This window comes from Heliangelus exortis, chromosome 3, assembly GCF_036169615.1.
Source record: "Heliangelus exortis chromosome 3, bHelExo1.hap1, whole genome shotgun sequence".
NCBI classification, from domain to species: domain Eukaryota; kingdom Metazoa; phylum Chordata; class Aves; order Apodiformes; family Trochilidae; genus Heliangelus; species Heliangelus exortis.
In genome coordinates, this window is record NC_092424.1 from 94,190,169 (window position 1) to 94,217,184 (window position 27,016).

The 27,016-nt window shown below is 39.2% G+C and overlaps 1 protein-coding gene across 12 annotated transcripts in view; it reads right to left on the minus strand.

Moving 5' to 3' along the window:
• Window positions 1–6,031: 6,031 nt before the first annotated feature.
• DLGAP2 (DLG associated protein 2) overlaps window positions 6,032–27,016 on the minus strand; it is a 359,052-nt gene continuing 338,067 nt past the window's right edge. For 5 of the 12 annotated variants that reach the window (XM_071741792.1, XM_071741781.1, XM_071741789.1 and 2 more), the window contains 5 exons: window positions 26,835–26,920; window positions 25,210–25,625; window positions 16,014–16,105; window positions 10,560–10,712; window positions 6,063–8,252 (listed from right to left, as the gene is read on the minus strand). In XM_071741792.1, coding sequence (XP_071597893.1) covers window positions 8,034–8,252; window positions 10,560–10,712; window positions 16,014–16,105; window positions 25,210–25,625; window positions 26,835–26,920 — 966 coding nt within the window. In that variant the 3' untranslated portion in view covers window positions 6,063–8,033. Of the gene's footprint in view, window positions 8,253–9,708; window positions 9,727–10,559; window positions 10,713–16,013; window positions 16,106–25,209; window positions 25,626–26,834; window positions 26,921–27,016 lie in introns of all 12 variants that reach the window. The other 7 variants (XM_071741780.1, XM_071741784.1, XM_071741786.1 and 4 more) reach the window with 5 other exon arrangements.

Sequence of the window (27,016 nt, forward strand, 5' to 3'; positions counted from 1 at the left end):
AAGCACTTTTCTATTGCAAATAAATTTCTATTTGTCACAGTATTTCTGATACCTCTTTTAGTTAGACCCAGAGACTCTGTGCATTTAGTTTCATGCCTACTGTGACTTCTGTCTTAAGAAGTGTGGCCAGTACAAAGTATTGATCAAGTTTTCTCCTCAGACGCTAAAGCCCTTCCCTGAAGAACACACTCTGTGCTGAAAGGAATGGAAAAACAGGAAATGGGCTAAAAGATCTTTTTGGCTATTCTGTTGCAAACTGCAAAAAAGACATGCAGGGATGCTTTGGGATTCACCTTTCCAGAACAAATTCTTTCAGTTGTTTCTGCCCAATAAGCAGTGCTTACAAATAATTTAATATTGGATGTTTTGCACACAAAAAAGGCTAATATTTTTTTCTTAGTGACACAATGATCTGATTAAAACTCTGTGCATGATATTCTATAGAGATACTATTGACTGCTAATCAAAACACATCAATAGCATTGCAATAACTGAATCTGTTATTTGCAAAATTCCTTAGATTTTAAGCATGTCTTTGAATTCAGATAAAACTCTATAAAAATATTTTATTGAAAATTAATTTCCTGACACACAAAAGGGTAGACTTCTAAAGTAATAATTTAGCATGGTCTACAAATTGTCTGACTGGAAATGGCAGCCTTTAACTAATGCAAAATTTAAAATGTAATAAAGAGTGTACTCTATTTTTCTCAAAAAATTTAATTGCAGAATTATTTACAGGAGATGAACATAAACAATACATAAACCAATTGAAAGAGGCAGCTTCATAAAAGAGCCATGGGGCAAAATAGTGAAGCACATTTTCTTACAATCAGCTGGAGGTGAGTAGAGAACGATGAAAAAGAATAACTCAATAATAAAACAATTCTTAAATATGTCTTCAAAGTAACAAGTAACATTCTGGTAAAGAAGATACTACTGAGAAGCAAGAAATCATTGTAGCAATGAAACAACATACTGTACATTCAATTTAGATATCCTGCATGCTACTAAATAGAATTTATCAAAAGAACCATAAAAGCATGAGAAAGAGAATTACATAAAATAGTTCAGTTCTATTGAAGTGTAGCTTTTATACAGATGGTGAATATTTGGCACTCAGTTCATCCTCATTGTTGATATGATTTCTTATTTATATATATATTTATATATATTTATATATACTTTTAATGATAACTAAACAGCTAGTTTCCTGGTTCTAACATTCCTTGAAGTTCTATAGGAGGCATTTAATTTAGTCCTTAGGCCACACTTGATTATTTTGGCATGTCACATGGTAAATGAAAGTATGAGTTTTGTCTCTGTACAGAAAATCCTGCACAGTCATAGTGGCTTTTCTTCAGGAAAGAACAGTTCTAGAGCAGTATAAGTCAGGCTACTTGGAAGGAAAATTTTCTCTAATTTAGGAAATTAATATATAAACTGGACTAAAGAATATGTGCATACTGAGCCCTTTTAAATGAGATGGCCATACTATCAAACCTCCAAAGAATAAATCAAAGCATGGATATGAGCATGTGGATTCCATGTGTAATTTTAAACAAATCTAGTGTTTCTCTGTGAGGACCATTGTCAGAGACTTGAACCTACTTACGAAGCCCTCTGCTTGACTGTGACCTCCTCTGAAAGGATAACCTACAAAGTAATAACTCACTTGCTAACTCAAAAGATGAGTTCTTCCTACCTCAGCAGGACTTGCTGAGTTAGCTAATGGTATGAACGATACTGGTCCAAATCTAACATTTCTTTCTGGCTTCAGTTTCTTAACACTAGCTCTAATACAACTGAGACCAGAACTTAGCCTGAAGCTCTTCAATAACTCATCTCAAAAAAATAAGAAACTTGTATGACAGCTTAGCTTTAGGAATGGGAAATGCTGTACTGAATGAAATAAGATCAAGGGAAGGAAAAGAAATATACTCACTAATGGGCTGTGTTGGTGAATAATGAATATATCTTCAAGTATAACTCTCCTTTGTTTAAGCCTAGTAAATCTATTAATGGTTTTGTATTAAAGAAGTAAAAAAATCCTGTCCAACAATACAAATTTAGAAAAAAAATAGCAAATTTGCCTAATTAAATAAATAATTAAATTGCCAGCTGATGCCAAATTGTTCTGTGCTTGCCAAGTCAAAGAGCAAGCCATGTGGACATACTTATTTACATTATCTATGATCTGACTGTTGATTTACATTATCTGTGATCTGTTTCAGCTGTGAAGAATAATGGGAGAAACAATTGTGTGTGGAAAGATAGGACCATGAACATTGCAGTCTTTTTTTGTGATCATAATTTATGAAATGCAATATGAATTTGGTGAGAAGGGATCTGGAATACAGTTTTTAGATATAACGAGTGCCATGGCCTCTTGATGCTATTAGAGTTTTATTTTGCTAAGAGAAGCTGAATCAGCCTAAATATGCTGGCCAAGTTCTCTTTTGGGCAAGTTTCCATTTCAATTTCAATTTTTTACTTGCTGTCCTGAAGAGCCTATTATGTAGTTAAACAGCTGCAGCATTACACCATAGAGGTAGCTGCATTTCAGTGATAAATTAAGCAATTTCTGTGTATACAGAGGGCTTAATGCCTGCCAGGAGTCCGTGCATGCATATGAGTATGCTATAAAAACAGCTGTTCACAAAAGGTGGGCCCTGGAGGTGAAGAGGGTGACTGATTGCAGTGGGGCTGCACAAGGCTCTGAACCTGCCACAGCTGCCAGTGCTGAAGCTGACCTGCAAGAAAGTGGCAGAGCCTACAGGAACGTGCTGACAGTGGTTCCTGGGTACAATACATGGGACCATGCACCAAAAAATTGTTTGACATCTGTATGTATGTATATATGTATGGATGTATGATCATCCTTCTGTAATCTGCAGTATGAAATGGCTGCTTCTAGTCTGTGTCTCCTGCTGGTGCAGAGCACCCCCATTGCTCTGCCAGACAACCCTTCAGCTTAGAGCTGAGCCTCAGGAAAGAAAGTCACCCTGAAACAAAGCTCCTTATGCCTCATCTCATGCCTCGGGTCACCCCTCAGGCAAGCTTGGCTGGAAGGGAGGCCAGGGGAGAGAACAGAGTGCTTGGGTGTCAGGCCATGGGTGAAGGCTGCAAAGCTCCTGTCCTGGATTGCTGTCTCCTGCCAGGGAAGCCAGGGCAGATGCAGTTTAGAAGGAGAGACTTGCTGAGATCCCTGACCAAGAGGGCTCAGCTGCAGGAGCCATCAGCTCCCATGTCTGGCACCAGCCAGGGCTCTCCTGTGGCACTGTCCCAGGGGAGCTCCACCACAGGCCCTTCACTGCCATCACTGTGAACAGTAAAACCACAGATTGTTCTGGAAACTTAATCTGATGCTCTTTATTCCCTACCTACACCCTGGAGAGATATTGTGAGCGTTGCCCTTGCTTCTGCTTTGCTCAGGTCTGCCTCTTAGTTGAGTGAGTCTTTGCTTCTCTTTTGGCACAGGCTTGGACTGCAAGGGTCCTCCTGGGTGCTGGGAGGCTGGTGTGGAAAGAAACTCCCCATCAGCGTGGGGACAGGCAGGAGAGCCATCAGTGTCCTGCCATGCTGGCTCACCAGGCCACAGCAGGGTAACCTGCCCCAGCTGCAGCCCAGCCTGGGGTTTGTGTGTCTGCTAGTAAAGTGCTTGGAGATCCTTCTGGATGAAAGGCACTGTGTGTCAACCTGCCATGCACCGGGAAGCACCTTCCAGACATTAAGGGCTTTGCTAAGATCAGGTGCATTACTGCACTCAACGATATCCTGGGAACAGTAACAGGAGTAACGCTGTTTCATCTTCCATTTAAGCTCCCTGGTAGCGAGACTCCTGCTACACTGGATTTCACAGCTTTTCAGCACACGCAGCTTGGCACAGGGGCTGCCAGACCACCTTCAGATCTCAAACCAGCACCTGATGGGTCAGCCTGCAGTGTGCCCCCTGCCACTGGTGCCCATGCTGAAACCCCCAGGAGGACATCAAACCCACTGACCAGGAAGGGCAGGCTCAAGGCTTTGTACGAAAAGGGCTGATCTGGGTGCAGGGGGCTGGACCTGTGTGGAGAGGGCCTGGCCCAGAGCAGGTGCCATGGAGCCAGGAGCCTCTCAAGGGCACTGTCCCAGGGGAGCATGAGGATGCTGTGGGTCACGTATATGGCACTGCATCACATACCTGTTGTTTCTTTTCCTTGCAAAATCACCCACTGACTTAACATTCTCTCACTTTATGCCAGATGCAGTGCTGAAGAATCTGAAACAAGAGCATGAAACTACTGATAGAGTAGGACATGGGCTTATTTTAAAACAAGTAATCTACTTTATGTAATATGTATTCTATATATATATGTGTATACCTGAAATCCACACACCTTCCTATGCACGCTTTAATTCTTTCCTGATTTATCTCAAATCTAACAGAGCAACAAGGTTTAAACATAAATTAAAATGCACTTTTTTGGTATTAAACTGCACAACCTTATTAGCCTTCACATGCTGCCAAAGGCCATTCTGATAAGGTCAACAAGAAATAATAAAACACTTCATGATGTACTTCACCAAAAAAAAAATGATTAAGCAAAAATAAGTATGGCCAGTATCAACAATTTTATCAGACATTTAAATTTTCATAATTCTGTTTACTATACTTGTGTTTTACAGAAAATGAAGAAATGAACAGAGGCTTTCTATAATTTTCATCTGTTAGAATAAATACTAGTCTAATTAGTATTCAGTTAAGCACTAGACTATTTTGCTATATCCAGCTGTTCTGTGTGGGTCTGCACCATGAAGTCTCTAAGCAGAAAGCATTCCACTCTCTATCTTTATGTTTACTTATGTTCCTCCTACATTAGTTTCGTAACTGAATTTTATTTTTATGATGTGGGCTCAGATTACAATTCATCTGTTTATGTTTATTAAGATACCACATGCCGTGTTCCTCATGTCAGGGACCAAAGCAATTTGACTTTGATTTATTTGTAACACAAGTATGATAAGCATAATGTTATTTTTCTAAACTAACCAGATGTACAATATGTAAATAAAAATGGCTTATTTGCCTTAAATGATAGAATGTTACCTGTACAAAAATTTAATATATTGCACTTTGAAATGTAACATGCACAGATAACATATTGTCAGATTTTTCAGTAGGAGTCAGTCTTGTTTACTTTTGATTCTTTCTTTCTTTTTCTTTTTCTTTCTCTCTCTCTCATTTTTTTTTGGTTTTTTTTTTTTTCCTAATAAAGGTGGAACAAACAGAATCATAGATATCCAAGGTTTTTATCAAACATCTTCTCATAATGGCATAGGAAATGCAAAATACAGCGTTGGCATCAGTCACATAGGCCTACTTCTGCCTGAGAACATCGAATAAAATTTTAACATATAAAAAATCTATCAAAATATGATTTTAAAATTAGAGACTTATATGGACTTCTCCAAGTCAGCATTATTAGGTCAGCTGGGATCTAAGCTTACCTGTAATCTGTTGTTTTTACAATTTGTCTTTATCAAGTCTCATTACTTGTCTTAATCTCATGACTTGTTGCTGCAGGTGGGGGTTTTCAAGCAAGCAAGTCAAGTGTGATTTCTCCTTGAGGCAGGAAAATGAGATAAAATGTATCAGCTGTCATATATATATTTATATATGTATATATATATGTGCGTATATATATATACACATATACACAGATATACAGGTGTGTGTGTGTGACTAGTACAGTATTTTAAATCTGGAAAAGACACTGGCTTTAGTTTTGTGTGGATGTTTCTAATGAGCAGCTCCACTTTAAATAAGATAGCCATTTTCAAAACTAAAGATGCCAATATCTGCATTTGTATTTAAAATATTACAACAAATATAGGAAGTAGCATCAATATGGTACACTACCTAGGATTCAGCTCTTTCCTTGATAGAAAATGCCTTGAAAACATTAGGGGATGGGAAATATAATGTTCTTATACATAGAAGAATATTTCAGGGATTTATACTTTTTTTTTCTATTTTTTTCTTTTTTTCTTTTTCTTTTTTTTTTTTTTTTTCATTTTTGAAGGATATACATTCGTCTTTGTTTTTGCTTCCAAATATAGTTTAAGGCTATTTGGTAAAGTATATACCAGATATCAGGCTCAATTTACAGGGTTTTCTCCTCACAGAAACGTCTCAAAACTTCATCTCTAAAGATTCATATCTTGAAGCTAAGCATGCTTTATCAGCTGTGCTCCAAAGACAGAACTCATGCTTAATACTACACACTGTAGGAAAAAAAGAAGGAAAAATAAACCCCAAAAAGAAAACCAAAAAGATAACAGATTTGAAGCAATGTCAGATCTGCATAACCTATGATTCTTAATGTTTTCAGTCATCCATCAGGCTGCAGGGTGCATGGGATTCACATTTAAAGTGCTCATCAGGTGAAGAACCAAAGTGCTTGAGTATAATTAAATAGCTGTTCTGCCTATGGCTAAATACATTGCATTTGTTAAAGCAGGTAAACAGGGGATGTGGTAGTTGGGGCTGTCTGTCTCACTGGGTTCAGACTGGTTTAACTTAAAGTAGTGTTCATCAGGATTCAAACCTTGGAATCAGAGCCTGTGGGTTACTCATCTTATTGCATCTTCACCTGAAGACTTCTAAGTGCTGGGTTGCTTGGTTGGCTCTGGAAGGTAGGTGAAGTGGAATAATTCTGTCTTAATTGGTTTTAAATTAAAGCCCCTTGACTGTGGTGGTTACCACTTCTCTCTCCTGACAAGAGGAGGCTTGAAAATACATTATTTTCCATGTATTCCATGGTTAGAAATCATTTATTTCTTGAGTCATGGGGGGGGGTTTATGTCTGAAGCGAGCAAGAAGTTTATTCTTGCCATAAGTGATACTGCATAGAAAAATAGTTCTAAAAAAAAATACAACTGTAAACCACAGTTCACCTTTACCTTAACATAACCATTGAAACTTAGATATACTTACCACTACATTCATATTTCTTAAACTGTTTACAACATCACAACTGGCATTTTAAACAAGCAAGATTTTTTTTTCCTCAAGGATACCCTGGAAACTCAATTGATAATAACATTTTGAGAGTTTGAAATACTACATGTAGCACAACTCTTGAAATGAAAGAGAGAAGGTTTACAAAATAAATGTTAACATGTAAAAGAACTGTTAAAAATGCAATGAGTGTTCCAAAGGAGCGAGTATAACTTTTTCTTTACACATCTTGCTACAGAAGATCTAACATTTTAAGGCTTCCGTTTTCCTTTCCCCCATCATTTAAGTCCTCTTGCATTATAATTTTGCTTAGATTTCAGAGTGTCGTTATACTGCTAACAGCAAACTTTTCTCAGTGGGTATTCCCTCCAACACCAGACTTGTATGCTTCTTGGTTTCTGATGAACTTTGGAGTTTTAGAGGCTGGATATCCCTGTTCATCTCCAGAAACTTGACATGACATGAGAGGCCTAATGTTATTTTGTGGTAACAAAGATGAGAAGAGTGGCAGAGCACATGGGTAAATATGGTAGCTGGGTTTTAGGAAAAGAAACTGGAGGTCAGAGAGAGAAATGGGTTCTTTCTTTCCTGCTCTTTACATTTGTAGCACCTTCTACTTGGATTAGCTAATGCCTCTAGTGAATGGTGAGATGCACCCATTTATAGTTTGTTATTCTTATCCCTAATTATCACACATTTTATAAAAATATAAATAACAAAAAAGTAAGCTGGGTTCCATCTCAAGAGGTGTTTCTTGTTGTCCTCTGAGAATATGTTGGATAAGTCAGGTCTCGACAAGCCCTATCCATTGTAGCTGATTGTAAGTCAGACAATAAATACAAAAAGAAGTTGTTCTTGCGGTGAGCTCAGCAAATTCTGAGGAAATCAAAAGCATTCCACTGTGCTTATGGCACAAAGAACACAACAGCAAGGGCATATTTAGTGGAGAGAATGAGACAAAAATTTACCAGGTAAGTGACAAACTGTACAAGCATTTTGTTTAAAAAAGGAACTCTGCAGCATTCTGTCTTTAAAGCCGTGTTTGAGCCTCTGGGATATATATCTCGATGCTGTCTGCGCGCTCTGTGGCTGAATTCTGCCGGAAAGAGGCTGCTCGCTTAGCAGCCATGAGCCGTCTTCTGGCTTCTTGTCGCTGTCTGTCGGGTAGGTCCAGAGATTTTTCTCTTGTGATAGGGAATTTTCCTTTTGGGGGCTTCTTTGGTACAGGAGGAGGAACCTTTCTTTCTTCCTGCAATAGGGCAGTAAAACTGAGGGTGAGCTGCGTGCGGAAGGTACCGTCGGCAGAGCATGCAAATCGAAGACACGAAATGAAAAATACTGGTTACATACATCAAGCATGCTCAGTTTGTGCTGTCCAGTCAGCTGACCAATGGATTACATGAATAGCTAACCAAGCTAGGGACGCGGACAAAACCCTCTTGTCTCAGCAACCATTACAAATTCTGCAGTCCTGTGACTCTAAAAAAAGGCTGTGCTTCCTTTCTACCGCCCTTGCAGGGATCCTGCACATGCAATCTGTGTTCCTCACTTGCATCTGTTTGATTTTAGCTGATATGTTATTACAGTCACTCTAAACAGAAACACACACTGGCTCTCCAATAAGAAGTCAGCACATCTGTGTGGTCTGATCAAGTGAAAAGACTGTCTAAGATTATTAGAACAGAATTTTTAATTAAATTAATCATACTGAGTTTAGCCTCAGCTGGATATGAGATAGCAGCTGTGTATACATGTCTGTTAGTTTAGTCTCCTCCATGAATTGCTAAATGGAAACATGCAAGCACCAGCCAGAGAGAAAACATAGGGCTAATTGTTCTGCTTGCCAGACGGGAACATTTTAAAGAAAATTATATTGAAGAATTACCAAATTATAAAGTGAGAGTCAGTAGATTTTGGTACCAAAGTAGCTATAAATGGTTTTGCAGGTTTAAAATCAAGAATTGCTTTGAAGTATGAAATAAATATTTTACTCCATTTAGAGACTCTGAAATATCTTATAAGTGCTTTAAAAAGATATTGTAGAATCACAGAATCATTCGATAGGTTAGGTTGGAAGGATTCTCTGGAGCTGATCTCGTATAACCTCCATCTAAAACCCGCTTCAAAACAGACACAACTTTGAAATGAAAGCAGTTTTTTCGAATAGTCCCAAAGATGGAGACTCTACAACTTCAAAAGTATGGTATGGTTATGATGATTGATCTTTCTTCTATATGATTTCTTAAAGTAAATAGTGATAGTCCAGAAAATGAGCTGTTCCTTATGGAGAACACAGTTAATTTGATGCACAGCAGGATTCAAATAATACAAAAATTGAACTGATGTGCCTATGGCTTGCAGACTCTTCATTGTTTCATCTTTTTTACAAAAAGACTAAATCTAAGTCTTCATTAGGCAAGACTAACTAACTGAGGTTATTTAAGAACATAGTTCTACATTCTCAACTCAACAGGAACAGTGCAGCAACCTAAGATGTTATACCCCATGAAAACGAGCTTTTCCAGTCTTTATTTTCTGTTTTCAGTCAGGAACATAAAGGCTCCATTCCTGTTGTCTCATCTGCTTTTTTTTTTCTTTTTCCCCCCAACTTTTAGTTGCTTCCCTCTTAGGAACATCACTGTTGCTGTCACTATAACAATTTCTTACTTCCAGTTGTCACTAGTAAGTAAGAAGTGCAAACTCACCATCCACCAACCAGTTGGCTGAAAATTAAAATCCAAGAGGAGCATGAAGAAATGAAAGAGTTGTCAAAATGCCTCCTAATTCCTCCCAAACCAAACAAGTATTCACTTGAGGCTAACAGTACTGACTCAAACCAAATGCTCTCTTCATCTGAGTGATACAGTAATCAGTAAGGATAGTGGGATAATCAGGGTGAGAGATGGAGCTCTAGAAAGGGGAAAGGCAGTTGCAGAATTAAATTGCTTTTTTGGGCTATTTACCACCTTTGGGCTGCAAGCATCGTGGCTGAGGTGTCCCCCAGGTGGTGAAGCTGCAGGGAGGAGATGTGGGCAGTTTGCCATAATTACTCTTTGTCCCCCAGACTTTGGTTATCCAAACTTTAGTTTGACCTGTGCTGTGTTTTTCCACATGCTTTTATCTCACGTCTGTTCTAGTATCAGCTGTGTCGTGCAGGCAGGATTAAACACTGTAGTGCCCAAGTCTGAGCTGCTCCAAATGTAGCTGAGTGTTGAGTTTGCTTGGATTGAATTGTTGGGCTATTTTCCTCAGCCTGAATTAATTGGGACACATTTCAGCTCTAGTCTTTAGTAAGTGAATCCAAATAATTTGAACAAAACTATTATGGAGTGGAATAGATTAGCAAAATTAGTTTTATTTATTATACAGTTAAGCTCAATATTGTTAAAAAGAAAAAAACCCTCACATATGATGAAGGTTTCCATGTTAAATTGGGCCATACCAATTAGATACTTTCTAGGGTTAGAAACCTATCACGTTTCACTATTGCATTTTACACAAGGAGACTGCAGGACTACAAACAGGAAGTAAATGGTATTGTCCATGGTCTGCTTACCTTCCTTTCAGGTGATTCTATTATTTTCCATTCATTAAGTTTCAAATGGTGCAGTTCATCAAACTTCATGCTGACGTCTTCAATTGAGAGCTGCAGTAAGTCCCAGAAACCTGCTAGGTCCTGGGAAGTTGGTCTTGGCATGGCACTCGGGTCCTGGTATGCACAAAGGAGAGAAAATGAATAGACCAGACTTTAAGCAAAGTACTTTGGGGAAGGAAAGACATCGTGCCAGATTATGTTACTACAGTGCTGCTCAGTACTAAGGCTACACGTGTTTTACAGCTGGGACCTGTGGCTGGAAAATTGTTGCCTCCCACACAACCAGACATGAATGAGTTGGATGTCATATGCAAGTCTTCCCAAATCCCTCCTGAGGGAAGTTCCTCAGTACCATATGCTGTGCTGACCTGCACTGGTAAAAAGGACCAAGCTGACAGCCTGATTATTAAAGGGAAGGGGAATGTGGTTTGTGTTCTAGCTAGCCTCAAGTTAAAAATTACATTCATGGTACCTGGTTAGAAGGTAACACCAAACACCAAGAGGTTGTCAGGCTATGCTGATTTTGATGTTTTGCATTTTCAAATATATACACAAGGTATAAAATTGTGATGGGGATGGTAGGATTTTGTTCTCTAGGGAGCCAAAGTCATGTTCAGAAACTGGGAAGGCACAGCTCTCAAGTACTGCAATTAAGTGAAGCTATCTGCACAAGACTTAATGAGTAAACATTGGTGGTAACATTAGTAAGATAGCCCTTCATTTGACTATTAACCTGGATTAACTAACTAATGCTGGATAAAACCTGCACTAAAAGGTAGTGTGCAGGCTCTTAACCCTATGAGCATTGATACCAGTTCAAGAAAACAGCTTTGTCACTTTAATGAAACAGGACTTAACTGGTACATGTCTCTGTGAAAATGACTGAGAAATGTCTCTTCCCTTACAGGGCAGGAGGAAGGCATTAAGATGGTCTACAGAACAGAGCTGGGAGAGAAGGAGACAAAGCCACACCAAAGGACCTCTGTATCTCCCCCTTCCTGGGCAAGCACTGTAATGAGTAGTTTACTGGGTTAGAGACACTGGTGTTACTGCTGAAGCAAGGCTCTGTGCCCCACCTTTTACTAATCTAGTGGACAATGGCATTTTAGAGGTTAAACACAACCCCAAAGTTGCCTAAAACCCAGGAGATAAGTCACCATTTCTATTGAATTCCTACTTTGAATTGCACATTTCTAGAGGTCTTAAACTAGAAATTGATGCTCAAGCTTGAGTTTGAAGATGCCCTTGCTTCATGGACCTGAGTGCCTGGAGATGGGCATGAAAACCTGCAGTGTCACCCCAATCAAAAGCCCTTTGGGAATCTTGGCTTAGAAGTCTTCTTCTGACTCCTGGATGAAATTTGTCAGGACGTTCCCACAGCAATATATCTTATATCACAGTCAGTTCTCCACAGCCTGGTCTCCTCAGCCTCTCTTTGCCACTTTCCTCTAAACACCCATAAAATTATGCCATTCAGTTAACTGCCTCTGCCTTCTGGATCAGGGCTGCTCTCCCTGCTGTGCCCTTGCACGTCCCACGCTGCTCATCGCTTCCAGCGCGGCGGCGTGCGGGGAGTGCGGTGCATTGTCTGGGCACAAGAGGGCTGCCTCCTGCTGCTGTCCCTCATGGATCCACAGCCCACGCAGAAATGCTGGCACAAATGATTACTGTAACAGCTAATGAGTTGGGAAAACGTTCGCTTAAACCTTTTTCTTCTCGGAAGCTGCTGATTTATTTGTATCTTCTTTGGAATTCAGTTTTGCAGCCCCCCTTCTGAGGGAAGCCTAATTAGCAAGCAAAAGGTACCCAGCCAGTGTCTGAGCTGCTCTGCTTTCACCTGCAACCATGGCATATTGAGTGATGATCCCATGAGCTGAGGAGGATCTGTGCTGACTACAGTGTGGAGGAGGACACTTTAAAGAAAAAAGGTGTTACGAGAGATAACGGGAATAATGCATCAAGGAGTAGCTATTAATCAGTGATCTTTAATTTTATTTTTTTTCCTAGCAGTTAGTGGGAGCAAGGACACTGTGAGAGACAACCAGACAGATTCTTAAAAAAAAATAACTTCACAGCAGTTTAGAGTGTTCTGAATTTACCCTGCATCTTTGGTAAGAGATCTTAGAGAATCGCATAATGTAAGGTTGGAAGGGACCTCAGGGATCATCAAGTCCAACTCCTCTAATATTATTGTTCATATGAGATGTCTCAGCACCCTGTTGAGCTGAGATTTCAAGCTTTCCAAAGTGGGGAAATCCACCTGCTCCCCTGGGAGACCATTCCAATGTCCAACTGTCCTCAAAGTGAAAAATTTTCCTGTTGTGTTCAAATGGAATCTCTGCAGGAGCAACTTGTGCCCATAGCCCCTTGTCTTGTCCATGTGACTGCTTGTAAACAGGGAGTCTCCAATTTCTTTGTAGCTGCCCTTAAAGTACTGGAACATTGTAATAAGGTCTCCCCTAAGCCTTCTCTTCTCAAAGCTATACAGACAGTTTTCAGTTTCTCATCACATGGCAGGTGATCCAGTCCTCTGATGATCCTTGTGACTCTTCGCTGGACCCTCACCAGCCTGTCCACATATAGTACAGCAGAGACCACAACTGAACACAATACTCCAGGTGCAGTCTGACAAGTGCCGAGTAGAGCAGACTTCTTTGATGACCTCTGCTGGTGATGCCCTTGTTGATGCAACCTAGCATCCCGTATGCTTTCTTTGCTGCTGTAGCACACTGTTTGCTCCTGTTGAGCCTGTTGTCCACCAAGACCCTCATCTTAACCCAGAGCATAATCAGATGTGTTCCTTGAAGCTTCTGAGGCACTTTAGGAAAGCCCATAGGCAATGGGTGAGTGGCTGGGTCAAATTTCAATTGGAATAAATGTATTCCTCTTCCTAAACACTTCATGCATTTTGAATTGGCAGAGGTAGATGCCCTTGCTCTTTGACCTACACTTGTGCTTATTGCTATTGAATGCTGCTAATGAAGTTTCTGTGTGGTAGCCCTGTAAGTGCTAGAGGTTTTTGATAGGGAAACACACTAACTGGCTGCTATCTGGCAGCATTCCTGTAGGGCACTGAGAGGCTGCCTATGGAGCATATGGAAATACTGCTATGAATACTCACTAAGTGACTGTTTAACAACAAACTCTGTCATTAGGTGTGGGAAGAGAAGCCTCAAAAGATGAAGGAGCTAAAAGTCCAGTTCTGCAGTTGCTGCTTTCTGCAGAGCCCATCGCTGATTCCAGTGAAGCTGAAGAATATTCAGAGCCTGAATCCTCAGAGTCGGGTAAGGCTGCTGTTAGGAGAAATAAAATCCTGCCAGGGTTTTGGTCATGTTGTCTACACAGCTGTAGATTTCTCCTATTGCTTTAACAGTAGTGAGTTGTTTGCACTTCCAAACAGCTGATGGCTGAGCAGGAGCTGTGCTTGTTATTACAGGAACGGTCTGGAGCACAAGTGCTGGACCCACTTGAAGATACCTGAGGTGGAATGGAATCCTGGCTCTCCAAATCTTTGCATAGCTTAATCAATCAGGTAAGGGAGGGCACTTTGAAATTTGCTGTGAGAAACTTTTAGATATTGATGAAGATTTTCTCCTTTTGCTATGAAACAAATGACTAGATAGGGAGGACACATGATGTATTGGGTATTACATATGTGGTCACCTCCTGCTCACCTTACTTGGCATATTTCCTCTGTCATTCTGTAAGAGTTATTAGAATTCTTGTTTTGACGGAGTCTTTGAAGTGGATAATTGGATTCTTTCCTAATGAGGCCCATATATCTTATCATTTTCTATCAGAAGGTAGGACATTTTTGGCGTGACTTTCTCAGTAATATTTGATTGCAGTTTCAGGAATTCTGGATGTTTAACTTTATGGATGGAAAGAAGCACCTAGGTCTCTGCAGAATTAATGTCTTGCCTTAAAAATTTATGTAGCAAATACTAACAAGTAAAGAAATGCACCTAACCAGACACATAGGTCCTGTCTACTGCCATGCATGCAACAGAATTCAGGACTTTTAATGTATGAAATGAAGGGGCAGTCAAAAGGTGAAAATGACACTTGGTTTTCAAGTGAACCAAAGAAAGGTGTTCTACAACTAGCTATAGCTAGAAGAGTGCCATTTTTCTATTGATTAGTATCAGCTTGCCACAATATTTGTATCACTGGTGGCTGCTGTCATGTTAATGAAGATAACATTTAGAACTGAATTAGTCTCTAATGAACTTCCAGAACAATAGCAGTAACTCTCTTAAGTATTATACTGCATCTGTTCCTTTAGCCCTAGGACATCTTATATATAATTGGCAATGCAAATTATGAAATCTAATTTTATGAACATTATGTATATTCCCATTTGAAAGATCATTCCTATTTTCAGGTAGATCGAAAGCTCAATCACATGTTCTCCACTATTCTGCTATTATACTATTCTCTACTTCTCAGGTAATGTGAAAAAATTTCTCCTTTCTTACTAGAAATATAGTTACTATTTTAGGGTATTACATAAATAAGCCATAATATTATGTTTCACATGATTTGCATTTGTTCTGTTCTCATTTTCTTTCACAGAATCACAAAGAATCACAGAATGTTAGGGGTTGGGAAGGACCTTGAAAGATCATTGAGTCCAGCCCCCTGGCCAGGGCAGGATCACCTAAGGAAGCTCACACAGGAATGCGTTCAGGTGGGTTTTGAATGTCTCCGGAGAAGGAGACTCCACAACCTCACTGGGCAGCCTGTTCAAATGCTCAGTCATCCTCACGGTGAAAAAGTTTTTTCTGATATTTACACAGAACCTCCTATGCTCCAGCTTCCACCTATTACTCCTTGTCCTGTCACTGGACATCACTGAGAAAAGCCTGGCACCATCCTCCTGGCCCTTGCCCTTTACATATTTATAAAAATTAATGAGGTCACCCCTCAGTCTCCTCTTCTCCAACCTGAAGAGACCCAGTTCCCTCAGTCTCTCATCCTAAGGGAGGTTTTTCACTCCCATAATCATCTTTGTGGCTCTGCACTGGACTCTTCCAAGCAGTTCCCTGTCCTTCTTGAATGGAGGGGCCCAGAACTGGACAAAATATTCCAGATGTGGCCTCACCAGGGCACAGTAGAGAGGAAGGAGAACCTTTCGACTTACCACTGTCTTTAATAAAGACAGCGTAAGAAAAGAAAAAAATTTACTGAATAAAATGTAGTAACACCGGTAAGAGCAGTAAGACAAAACATGAGACATAAAAATGACATTTCAAGATGCTTCTGTTTGAGTATGCTACATTTGTCTTTTTTTGTTGCCTTAGAAGTAAAAATACTAAATTCTAAAACTTAAAGTTGTACAAATTCTAAAGTTGTACTTAAAGTTTGTACAAATAGCCTTAAACTCTTAAAGAATGGCCAGACATGGTGACTTACCAGATTTTGCTGACAAAGCCAATAAAATTGCTGGAATTTCTGAGACATGAGGAGCTGAGCACTTCCAACAGCACTTCGGATCTTACCTAGGACTAAGCATACGGACAGGTTATTACCAATAAAATGTCTTTTGGCAGTAAACGTAAAAAATAGCTCAAAAATATGTAGCAGAAATTGCTGTTTATATTATAAGGGAAGTGAATATTTGATTTTACTGCTTGGGATTATATACACGAAATATTTTTGAAGAAGATGGAGATACAGGAAAGCTCTGTGGCACTTTACAATTTGGCAATAGTAAGTCATATATTATTAACTCACAACAGCTAAGACTGCTTAAGAAAGTAGCAAAAAACAAGGGAATATAGACAGCTTGCTGAAGTGGACACATACATGTTTCTGAGAACAATCTTGAATTTCAAAGTAAAAGAGAAAAAAAAATGCTCAGTGATAAGCATTATCATCCTGGACGTTTTGGGTTTTTTTTCTGCAAATGCAGTTTTCCTGACCTGATTAAGCACTAAATTGCAAAAAATTCATTAGGTCTGCTGACAACAAAACTGTTATATTATTGCAATGCATAATCATTACCAGCTTATCTCCTAGGCACCATCAGGCACAACTAACAGAGATAACTTTACTCAACAGATTGTAATTTTGTTTCAGATGATACAATTAATGTATTAATAAAGAAAGTATATAAAAGCCAAAATGAAACTTATTAACATAGTATTATACTCTTTCAAGATCACCAGTAATTGTTTATTTATCTGAATCCATAAAGATATTTTCCATCTGTGTTATGGATACAGAATAAAAGAAAAAATGAGAACTAGATTAGCTCCGGCAAATTGAAAGCTGTTGAAATAGTTTTGTCCAGAGAACTAGTTAGATACCTGTTCCCTTTGATGTCAAAGGGAGCTTTACATGCACCTTAGGTAATATCTTCTGGTTCTGCAGTTACTGAGGACTTCACTCAGCTGTGTGGATGATCCCTGGTTGAAGCCTCTTTATCCTGTCTCTTCTGGTGGTAAGGTGTTAAACTATAACATAAGATACTTCTACCATAAGCCTGAAATCCACAGAGGAATAGGATCTCTGAGACATGTCTTAGTACCCCAGGTAGGAGTTACAGGTTTCCTACCAAGAAAAATACCCAATACAGGAGCTTCAGACAGAGTAGGACACAAGTGGGAGCTCCAGGACATTGCTGAATCATGAGCATCCCCACGGTTCACTGGGCTTTCCCCACTGTAAATGTAGTTGTCATTTACAGCATCCATATGCACTGAGGAAAGGGACCAAATCCATTTTCCTTGTCTTTTTTTCCAAGAGACATCTGCTAAATCAAAATTTCTGGATGCTCCATGACCAATAATCCAAGCTCATCAACTCAGACATGTTATGCACTTATTTTTAGATGAGCTGAATCTCTTCCTGGAGATGCCTATTTCTTACTATTGACTGGAATGCCTAAGGGGACTGGATTATCCCTAGGAGAGGAAACTAACTCCTCCTCTACTCCCACATTTGCTCAGATAAATACCATGCTTCGGTAGGTAGCAATATGCTTTTCTACACCTCCTTCCTACACATCCTTTCCTACACTTCCTTTCCACCTCATCCATCTCTATGCTGAAAAAAACAAACTAAAAAGCATTATGAATTGGGTTTCAATGGAAGACTGATTTTATCTGGAGAATTTTCAGATCTTTAAATAATGTTTACAGTCAAGATAGAGATAGGGGCAGGAGTTAGACAGGAATGAATCTGACATGTTTTAATTCAGTTTGAGGAAACCAAACTGATAATTCAAATAGGATGTAGAGGGAGGAATGAAGCTACAGTGCAGCATAACTTATCTTCAGCCTGTGATAGAGAAAACATTAAACTCTATCAGAGCTTAAGATTTTGAATGAGTACAGGATGGGACTGAGTGTTGTATGAAAAGGTTTTTTTTATGGTAGGTTTTGTATTTTAATTCTGCTTTTTCTAGACTAGCGAAATGCTTGCTAACCACAAGTAGAAGAAAGAGATAATTTAGAAGTTCAAGGCTCTTGTTCTGTGGAAGCACAAACTTTATAAACGTGTATTAATATGTAGAGCCATGTTTCCTACACTCTACTCCATTTTCTGTTAGACAAACAGTACAACTGTGGCACAACACTAAATTAAACAGCAATATGCATAATTCATCAGTCCTGTGTGGCACTCATTTGCGAAAGGGTTAAGTGGTTCAGGGCTGTATGAGTAATTCACTGGGGTTTTCATTTTGTTTTGTCCAAATGAAACAAAGCATTTTAATTGGACTGGGGTTTCTGATCACCAAACCCTTCACTTTCCACTAGGGAGGTATGGAAAATAATGTTTTGGGTGTTCCTGGATAAATGCACAAAACAACCTAAATAAAAATATGTCTCATTTGATCTGGAACAAATTGCTTTGGTTTTGTTTTCAGCATTTTTAATAAAGGCAAAGACATAAGTGACAGACATCCTCCTTTCCACTTGGTGCTCTGTAGCTTAGGACAGAAAACGCCCAGTGTGGGGTCAGAGTTCCTTCTTTGCCAGGATAGGGAATGGTGCTGTAGCAAGTCCTTGACATCACCTATTCTGAGCTATGCTATTCACTGGGCAGACTGAGAGTGAGGATGATGGTTGCAGTGCCTGTCTCATAGTGAATAAAGATCAGTTTTAGTCTCCTCTGTTGAAATGTATAGTTAACAGCTCAAAAAACATAGCCTGAGGACAGGGCATTGTTTTTGGCCCTGCTGCAGAAATGTAGATCTTGACAGAATTTATATATGACTGGTATTTTTTAGTGGATCCCACAGTTACCTCAACCCTCATATTAAATAAGATTTTTTTTTAAAACTTCATTATCCTGAAGGAACATGTCAACAGGCACTGGTGATTTACAGCAGTCAGACCAGTGCAGCATGATGGTGTGATACACATCCACTGGGGATGTAAGACAGTGCTTCTGGGCTACTTGCATGTGTCACTGAGTCAGAGTGGTGAATACACATATATAATTACAGCCTTACCATTTACTAAAGATTGAACTCTATTTCCATTTCAATAAGTAAGCCAGATGTAATAAAATATAGAAGTTAGAATCTCTCATATTCATGCTACTCTGCTTTGCTGTAATTAAATTAAAGTATTAAACCACTTCAATTCATAATCTTTAGCACAATATTAATAGACAGCCAAAGCCTTGTTATTAATTTCATGCATTGGGGAATTATTCTGATGAGTGCAGATTGATTATCTCCATGAAAGAATGATGAATGTTAGAGAATGGAGAGATTGAGATGTTTGGTGATGCCTAGAAGATTTTACTTGTAAATAAATGATGATAAAATCTACCAACACACACAAATATATATAATTTTCACATAATCCATGTATCTCCATCCATTAAGATAATGTTATATTTACTAGAATGTCACAAAAGGTTCACACAAACTTAATTCTGCTCTCTGAAGTGTTAGAAGCACTCCATTTTTGCTATGTGGTCCTATAAGGCTTCTAATCTGAAGACATACAAAACCCAGACTCTGACTTGAGCAGAAGCAGACATGCACAATTAGTACAGTGGTGTCTTTTCCCCTGCAATAAGCATATTATAAATTTGCAAGTAATATATATGTGTTGTATTGCTTGAGAAATATAAGAAAATCCTCTAATTGAAAATGGTTTCATATCAAAAATGTAGAGGGGGGAAAGTTAGATCTACATTGGTGAAACCAAAATCATAGTCTGATGCTGTAACTCTATTCTTGACAGGTTAAAAGCTTTGCTCCATTGTGCCACTGCTGCACCAGCAATGAGAAACTGCTGGCAATCAATCTGATTCTGGCATTCCTTACTGTTTATTTAAATGATGTATTTTTATTTAAATTTTCATTCCATTTGTTTGTTCCAATTTTTTTTCTATACTCATAAATAAATTGCTCCACAAACAATCTGAGAAAATATGACCAGAAAAAAATATTCTAGTTGCCATTTAGCTCATCCTCCTAACTCAAAGAAGGGCATATGTGTCTAATCTCTAAAGCTAAATTAGTAATCTTCAGAAATATAAGCCCTTTTCACTATCAACACAGCAGGTAGGCATTATAATAAGTGTTTAATGTTCAGAGTGAGATGACATTTTAGGGCAGCACAGCCAGCAGTCGGCAGTGCTCTGGAGGGCAGGTAAGGCATTGGGATCTTTGTGCAACAAGCAGGACATGGTACAAATTTGCTTTTTATCTGAGCTAAATTCAAAGAGAAGAAAATATGAGTGGAACAATAAAAATGCTAGGAAAAATTACTGGATTCCACACTATGGGACTGTCTTTTATTGATTTTGAAGGTCAAAGAAAGCATACCTCCCCTGCTGAGCAAGACTGCCAAACCAGTAACAACAGATATGGACAAGGCTGAGGCACTCAACAACTTTTTGCCTCAGCTTCACTGGCAACCTCTCTTCCCACGTCTCAAGTGGATGGACCATAAGACAGGGGACTGGGGGAACAAAGTCCCTTCCACTATAAGAGAAGATCATTTAGGTTCATGACTACCTGAGGAACCTGAATTCACGTAAATCTTATGCAGCCTGATGAGATGCATCCCAAAGTCTTGAGGGAATTGGATGAGGATTGGCTGGCTCCTTGATATTTGAAAAGTCAGGGTGATAGGTGAAGTCCATGGTGACTGCATGAAGTCAGTGCTTAAAAGGGTAGAAAGGAAAACACTGGGAACTACAGATCTGGGAGCCTCACCTCTGTTCCAGGGAAAATCGTGTAACAGAACCTCCTAGAAGCTATGCTAAGGCACAAGGAAGACAGGAAGGTGATTCAAGACAGTCAGTATGGCTTCACCAAGTGCAAATCCTTGTCTGACCAACCTGCTGGTCTTCTGTGACAGTGTGACAATGCCAGTAGACAAGGTTGTAGAGACCTCTTGAGCAACATGATCCAGCTGAAGATGTCCCTGCTTACCACAGAGGGGCTGGATTAGGTGACCTCTAAAGGTCCTTTCCAACCCAAAGTATTCTATGATTCTATGACTTAGAAGACTGCTTCAGGGCAATTAAGAAATTCTGGAGTCATTCACAACACTCTAATTGTAAATTTCAGTAGTTCTATGCCTAAGAAAGCTTTTATGGCTGATCAGTATACCAAAATAATTAGTTGTGAGGGTGGGTTTTTTTGTCTGCTTTTTGTGCAAGTAGGGGACAATTATCCCTATGTTTTGTGTTACTATTTGGCTGTGTTAGCAAAGCCTTTGCAGTACTGTGGAAGTATCGGCCAGAGAGTAGCATAAAAAATGCAGCATCTATGAAATGAAGGAATAAGGGGAGAGAGGGATGATATTTTGGGCTTTCACTCTACCTAATGCTTGTTTTGTTTTTTTTTAATTAGAGATCACTTTACTATGTACCTGTGCCAGCAGAGCTCCTAACCACAACACAAACGATGCCAGCAAAACAACCTGTTTGCTTTCATAGTTGAGACTGTGGGGTTTGGTGGGTTTTTTTTTCACATATCCTAGGACTTTTATATGAGAGGAAACTGTGTGGCTGTTCTCTATTTGACTTGTGTACTGAAATAGTTCAGTGTCAAAGCATGTGGAATTCAGAAGCCCAGGATGTTTTCTGCTTCCTTTTGCCAGACCTTGGCTGCAAGCTGTGGGCAGGGACTGCAGCTCCCCCCAGGCTCTCCTGCTCTTCCCCTCCCTGTGCCACTCTCCCTGCTCCCACCACAGAGCTCGTGGGTGGCAGAGTGCTGGCCCTCTTGGTCTTCAATAGCCTTGTGACAATTGAGAGTGTTTTTCTTGTCATCTCCTACACAGCAATAATAGCCAAACACAGTCCACAGGGTGTAAAACTGAAACTTGAGTCAGCACCCTTGAGAAACAACTTTGCATGAAGGGACCCTGCCAGTGCAAAGGATCAGACAATTTACCCTGAGAACAGTTACAGCCAGATATATTCTCTACATATGTATAACTATATATGTGATAATAGACACTGAGAACACAAATAACTGTCCTCACAAGCAATATATGGACTTTGCAGAGACTCCAGAATACAATTCAGGGTCACTGACCAAATAAACAAATTCTGTGAAAAGGAAGATATTATTTTTGCTACAATGATTATCTTCTCCTTTTCTCAGACCTGGTGAGTGAAGTTCTTAAAACAACATTATGGGAGAAAAGCTACAGTGAAAGGAAAAATCAATACAGCAATCAGACAGCTTTCTGTGATCTCGGGGCTATTGTGCTAACACAGAAAATGAAATTGTTTTCTAAAATGCAGTTCTATTTTAACTCTTTCTCTGATTAAAAAAGAGAATTGGTATCATCAAGACAGACCTTTCTGAGACACAATGCTATTTGTCTTCAGGTACAACTAACATACCCAGGTGATAAAGAAATGATTTGGCACTAATAATGACAGTTTGAATGCACAAACTTTGCTGTCAAGTGTTTTGGGAATAGTAACTCCTGCTGGAAGATGGAAAACCAGATTGAGTTGCTTCTGGCTCCCCCCTTTGCATGTATTTTCTTCACAGAACTGCCAAATGCTTAAATATGTCATGATACATTTCATGCTGGGATATTATTAAATTTTACTTCTTGTGGATACACACCTTTCAACTTCCATAGTTCAAACTGGGGGTACGAAACGTGTCAAAGACTCAACAGGAAAAAAAATTATTCATACTGGAATTTTAAAATGCTGTGAAGCTCATTCCCTTGGAGAAAATAATTCTTTGAAATGGTATCCCTTCACCTAGTATAGCTTACATCAAGTAAAATGAAGTTATCAAAGATAATGTAATCTGGAAATTATTTGAGGAAGATCTCTTGTAATGAGTCACAGAAATGGAAATTAGAAATCTGGGTGTCACTTTTGACAATGAGCTGAAGACAAACACCTGTGCATATGCTGTATAGATCTATTCTATAGTAATTTCTCTAACCTATTAGGGAGGTAAAAATATTCCCTCAAACAGAAGTAATTAACCCATTTTGGTCAGTTTGAAAAGAATTTTTCAGAGATCCATTTCAGTTGTGTCTTAGTAACTTTACATTGTGACATTACTATTTCTTTTACAGAGTAGAGTCACTCTGCAAATGGGGAGACAGAAAATCCTGATAATCCTTTGTTTTTTTACTGAAATGTTCTGGGTGTCATTAGCTCTGAATGTTTGTAAGAATTATAAAGTAAAAAAAGGCCAATTTGTTTTCATGTCCTGAATTTACTGAAAACTGTTCCGAATTGTTGTTTCCCCATGCAGCAAAGTGTTTCAGGGTACTTCTGGAATGCAAGAGCACAGCTTCACACGGTGGGAGGGAGGGTGGTTCTGCACCTGTAAATGGATGGTAAGCTAAAGTCAGCTCCTCCAGTAGAATACAGCTTCATATTCCAGGGAATAACACCACTAATTCCCTGCCTGTGTCTTCCAGTGAGGAAGGAGTACTGATGTGTTTCCACTGCTCATTTCATGCGGCTGCAGATTTGATTAGCACTGTGCATGAGGAAGACCTTGCAGCCCTTTCCTGCAGACTCCTCACTGACCTTCTAGGGAAAGAGAGGGGCTAACTGCCCCTGGGTTTCTCCTTTTTACTCCCTAATAATTTTATTATTTCCAAGGACATTAAATTCTTGCTATCTGAACTTCCGCTTCAGACAGTAAGCACTGATGTCCCAATATGAGTAAGAGGCAACCTTGGAAGCAGGTGCTTTCGGATACTTAATGATGGCAGAGAAATGTCAGTAGTAAGCACTGGAAAGATTTGGGGAATTGAAAAATAAGACACATATAGTTAAAAAAAATATTTAAAAATAGCAATTATGAAAGAAGACTTGGAGATCCTCACACAGATTAAACAGAGCAAAGTATTTTAGTATTCATACTTTAAAAGCCTTATGAGGGTACTGAGGTCTTCAAAGTACCAAAGCAAAGGGAAAATTCTCAGCTAGCTTTGTCATAATGAAAAAAAGGACAAAACCCCAAATTCCAGAAAGCACTGGAGGTTGAAGGAGGAAAATCAGTCTTATGCTCTACCACATCCCTAGTCCTTTGTTGTTACTTGGCAGACTTATGCATAATATAATGGAGAAATATGACTGTAAAACTTAAAATTATGAGGTAAAAATTAGATATTATTTCTTTTGAAAAGGTCAGTGTAAGAAATAGAAATTGGCCTTTTAGTTACTATGCAGGCCTGGCCAAGACCTGAGGGTAGGTCATAACAAGAACTCACTAATGGGGAAAGAAGATGATCTAGAAAGTATTTTTGGAGGCAATAGTGACATTCCTGAGAGTTCAGGAAAAGATGCTAGTAAAAAAACTTAAGTGAACTAATTTTTGATCTGAGAAAATCTCATCTGAGACAATAATTCAGATTGGCAAGGACTGAAATATTTATAAAACTAAGCCTGAAGAGCAAGGGTAATTGACCTCAGAGGGAATCACAAGGAGCTGGCTGCTGAGTGCTAGGACCACTTTGATATATTACTATCATTAGTACTGGCTTGAATCTTGCTCCAAAATAGTCTACATTATTTTTCACTTTATTCCATCACTCCTTTCAAGGTGTCCACAGGACGTGAGAGAATAATAACGATTCTTGACAAAACTGTAATAAGAAAATGCAGCTGAACTATCTAATAGTGCATATGTCCGTATAACTGCAGACTATTTTAGCTATTGCTCTTAACTACCCCTTTCTGTTCTTCCAGCAGAACCCTTATGATAGGCAAAAGTGTCTGCAAAGGAATGAAAACATTTTTAAAGTGACTATTCGTTATTAAGGGGCAAAATCTTGGGATTCAGGAAAACAGCAAAAAATTGCTCATGTGGGACCACATTGTGTACTCTGGTGAAGGAGTCAGACACTGAAGACATAGAAGTGGGAAGAATTTGTCAGAGTTGGAGATGTGGATAGATCTATTGTACCACTGGAGCTGTATCTAATACCAGACTTTGATCCTGTGCTTGCTACAAAGCCTTACTTCAGGGAACACCAGCTTGCACAGTTAGTTGCAGGACAAGTGTCCTATATACGCTGGTTCCTTAGAGTGTCCTTGGTACTACAAAATAAGTAAGGAAAAACTACAGACCACAACTTTATCCTAACATATCTCTTATTTTAGAAGACATCTCTAAGAAAAGATACTGAAATGTTCTTACTTTCTTCAGAAAGATCATTTTCTTCAGCTTCTCTTTCCATTTCTTTACACCATCCTTCCATTCTCTTAGTTTCAGTATGAAGCAACTTCATAAACCAAGATCCATCCCGTCGACAAGGAGACATTCTGCCAGTCTCTACTGTCTCAATGGCTGGCTCCAGCCAGGGCTCTGGTGGTGGAAGGTTTGAGGTGTCAACTGGGGTCCTATAATCTTCTCTGTAACTGAACAGTCCTTGTGTCCGTACAGTTCTCACTGCGCTGTACTGGGTGGGTGTGCTGGGCTCTGAGTGCTGCTGGAACGAGGAGCCAAACTGAAGGCCCTTGTCCTCCATGGTGATGTGTCCTGGAAAGCCCTCCAGCTCCAGGTCAGCCTGGACAGCTGCTGTTACACTGTTTGAGCGCTTGAATCGTCCATGTCTTGGTGAAGAGGGGAGAGAGAAAAGAGATTAAGACACATAAATACATATGGGATTATATAGAACAATGTCTTAGTGATGGGATTCTGGTTTTATCCTCGAACCGTATGCTAAGTATTTTTTCTTTGTGCAGATGTCACTAAATAAGACAGGGAATAACAACAGAGAGGAAAATCAAAATGCATTGTGGCATCACTGGTCTGAGCAAAGATACAAAAGGAAATAATTTAAATTTTCTCTGGAAGCAAATATTGATCTATTCTCATGCTATAAAGTATCATGTATCATTATGGAATGAACTGGAAATAACTAGCAGAACTGCAGGGCTACACCTCCTGATCAAAGTCTGTAAAGTACATGCATAAAAAATTTTCATATTTGAAGAACTGAAATTAGATAAAACCTCAAAATCTGCTAAGTCTGGGCTGTTGAGAATCCATTAATAAAAGAAATTAGCAACAGTTTTAAGACTGCTATTTTCTACTTGCCTCATAGGATGGCCACTTAATGTTGATCTTCTATTGTGGTATGCCTCCAAATATTGACAATTTAGAAAAGTTTTATATTAAAAAGTTAGATAGAGAAGCATTATTTGCGGAATCTTTTCACATATGAGCCTATTGTTTCACATTACTTCTAGTCAATGATGGTAAAAGGCAATCAGCAGCCAGATACGGTCTGACAGCTGCCGTGAAATGAGGTAATGGTCCCAGTTCAGTACTTCAGAGGCAGTGCTTGCCAGGGATAACCTGTGGGTTAGAACATTGTCCAGCAGTCTTAGAAAGCTATAGAAGGGGTGAACAAGCATCAATGCTGCTTCTAGTTTAGGATAAAGGTTCTATGGGCTACATCCTAACTGTTGTATCTCCCTGTGTTGACTGGGAAAGCCTGGATGAGTATGAGGGGTCCTATTGAAAGAAAAATATTCCAGTACAGAACTCTTTTTATTTGTTCTGCTAGTAATGAAATTATATTAATCCACTCCTTTAAAACTTTCACTTTGTCCCTTAAAAAATGGAAAGTTGACTAAACACTAAGCAACTGCAAAGTAATGTCTACAAATTTTACCAGATGACCAGCATGCATGCAAAAAATTTGCCTTTGTGAATTATTTAGGGGCACTGCTTGCTGGATGTTTGTTATTAACTCTGTTTACAGGTGTGTGTTGGGTTATGAAAAAATACAGATTTTTTGTACATGCTTGAATTACCGTTTTTCATCTTCCACTTGTACTCCAACAGAGTGGTATTCCCGTAGGCCTCTGCTTTCAGTATCCGAATCAGTTGCTGTTTCCACCTAATTCAACACAAAAGATAAATCTGCAGAGGGCACACTGACAGCTCAGTACCATTTCTACCTTCATTCATTCAAAATTGATTTTATATTTGCCCT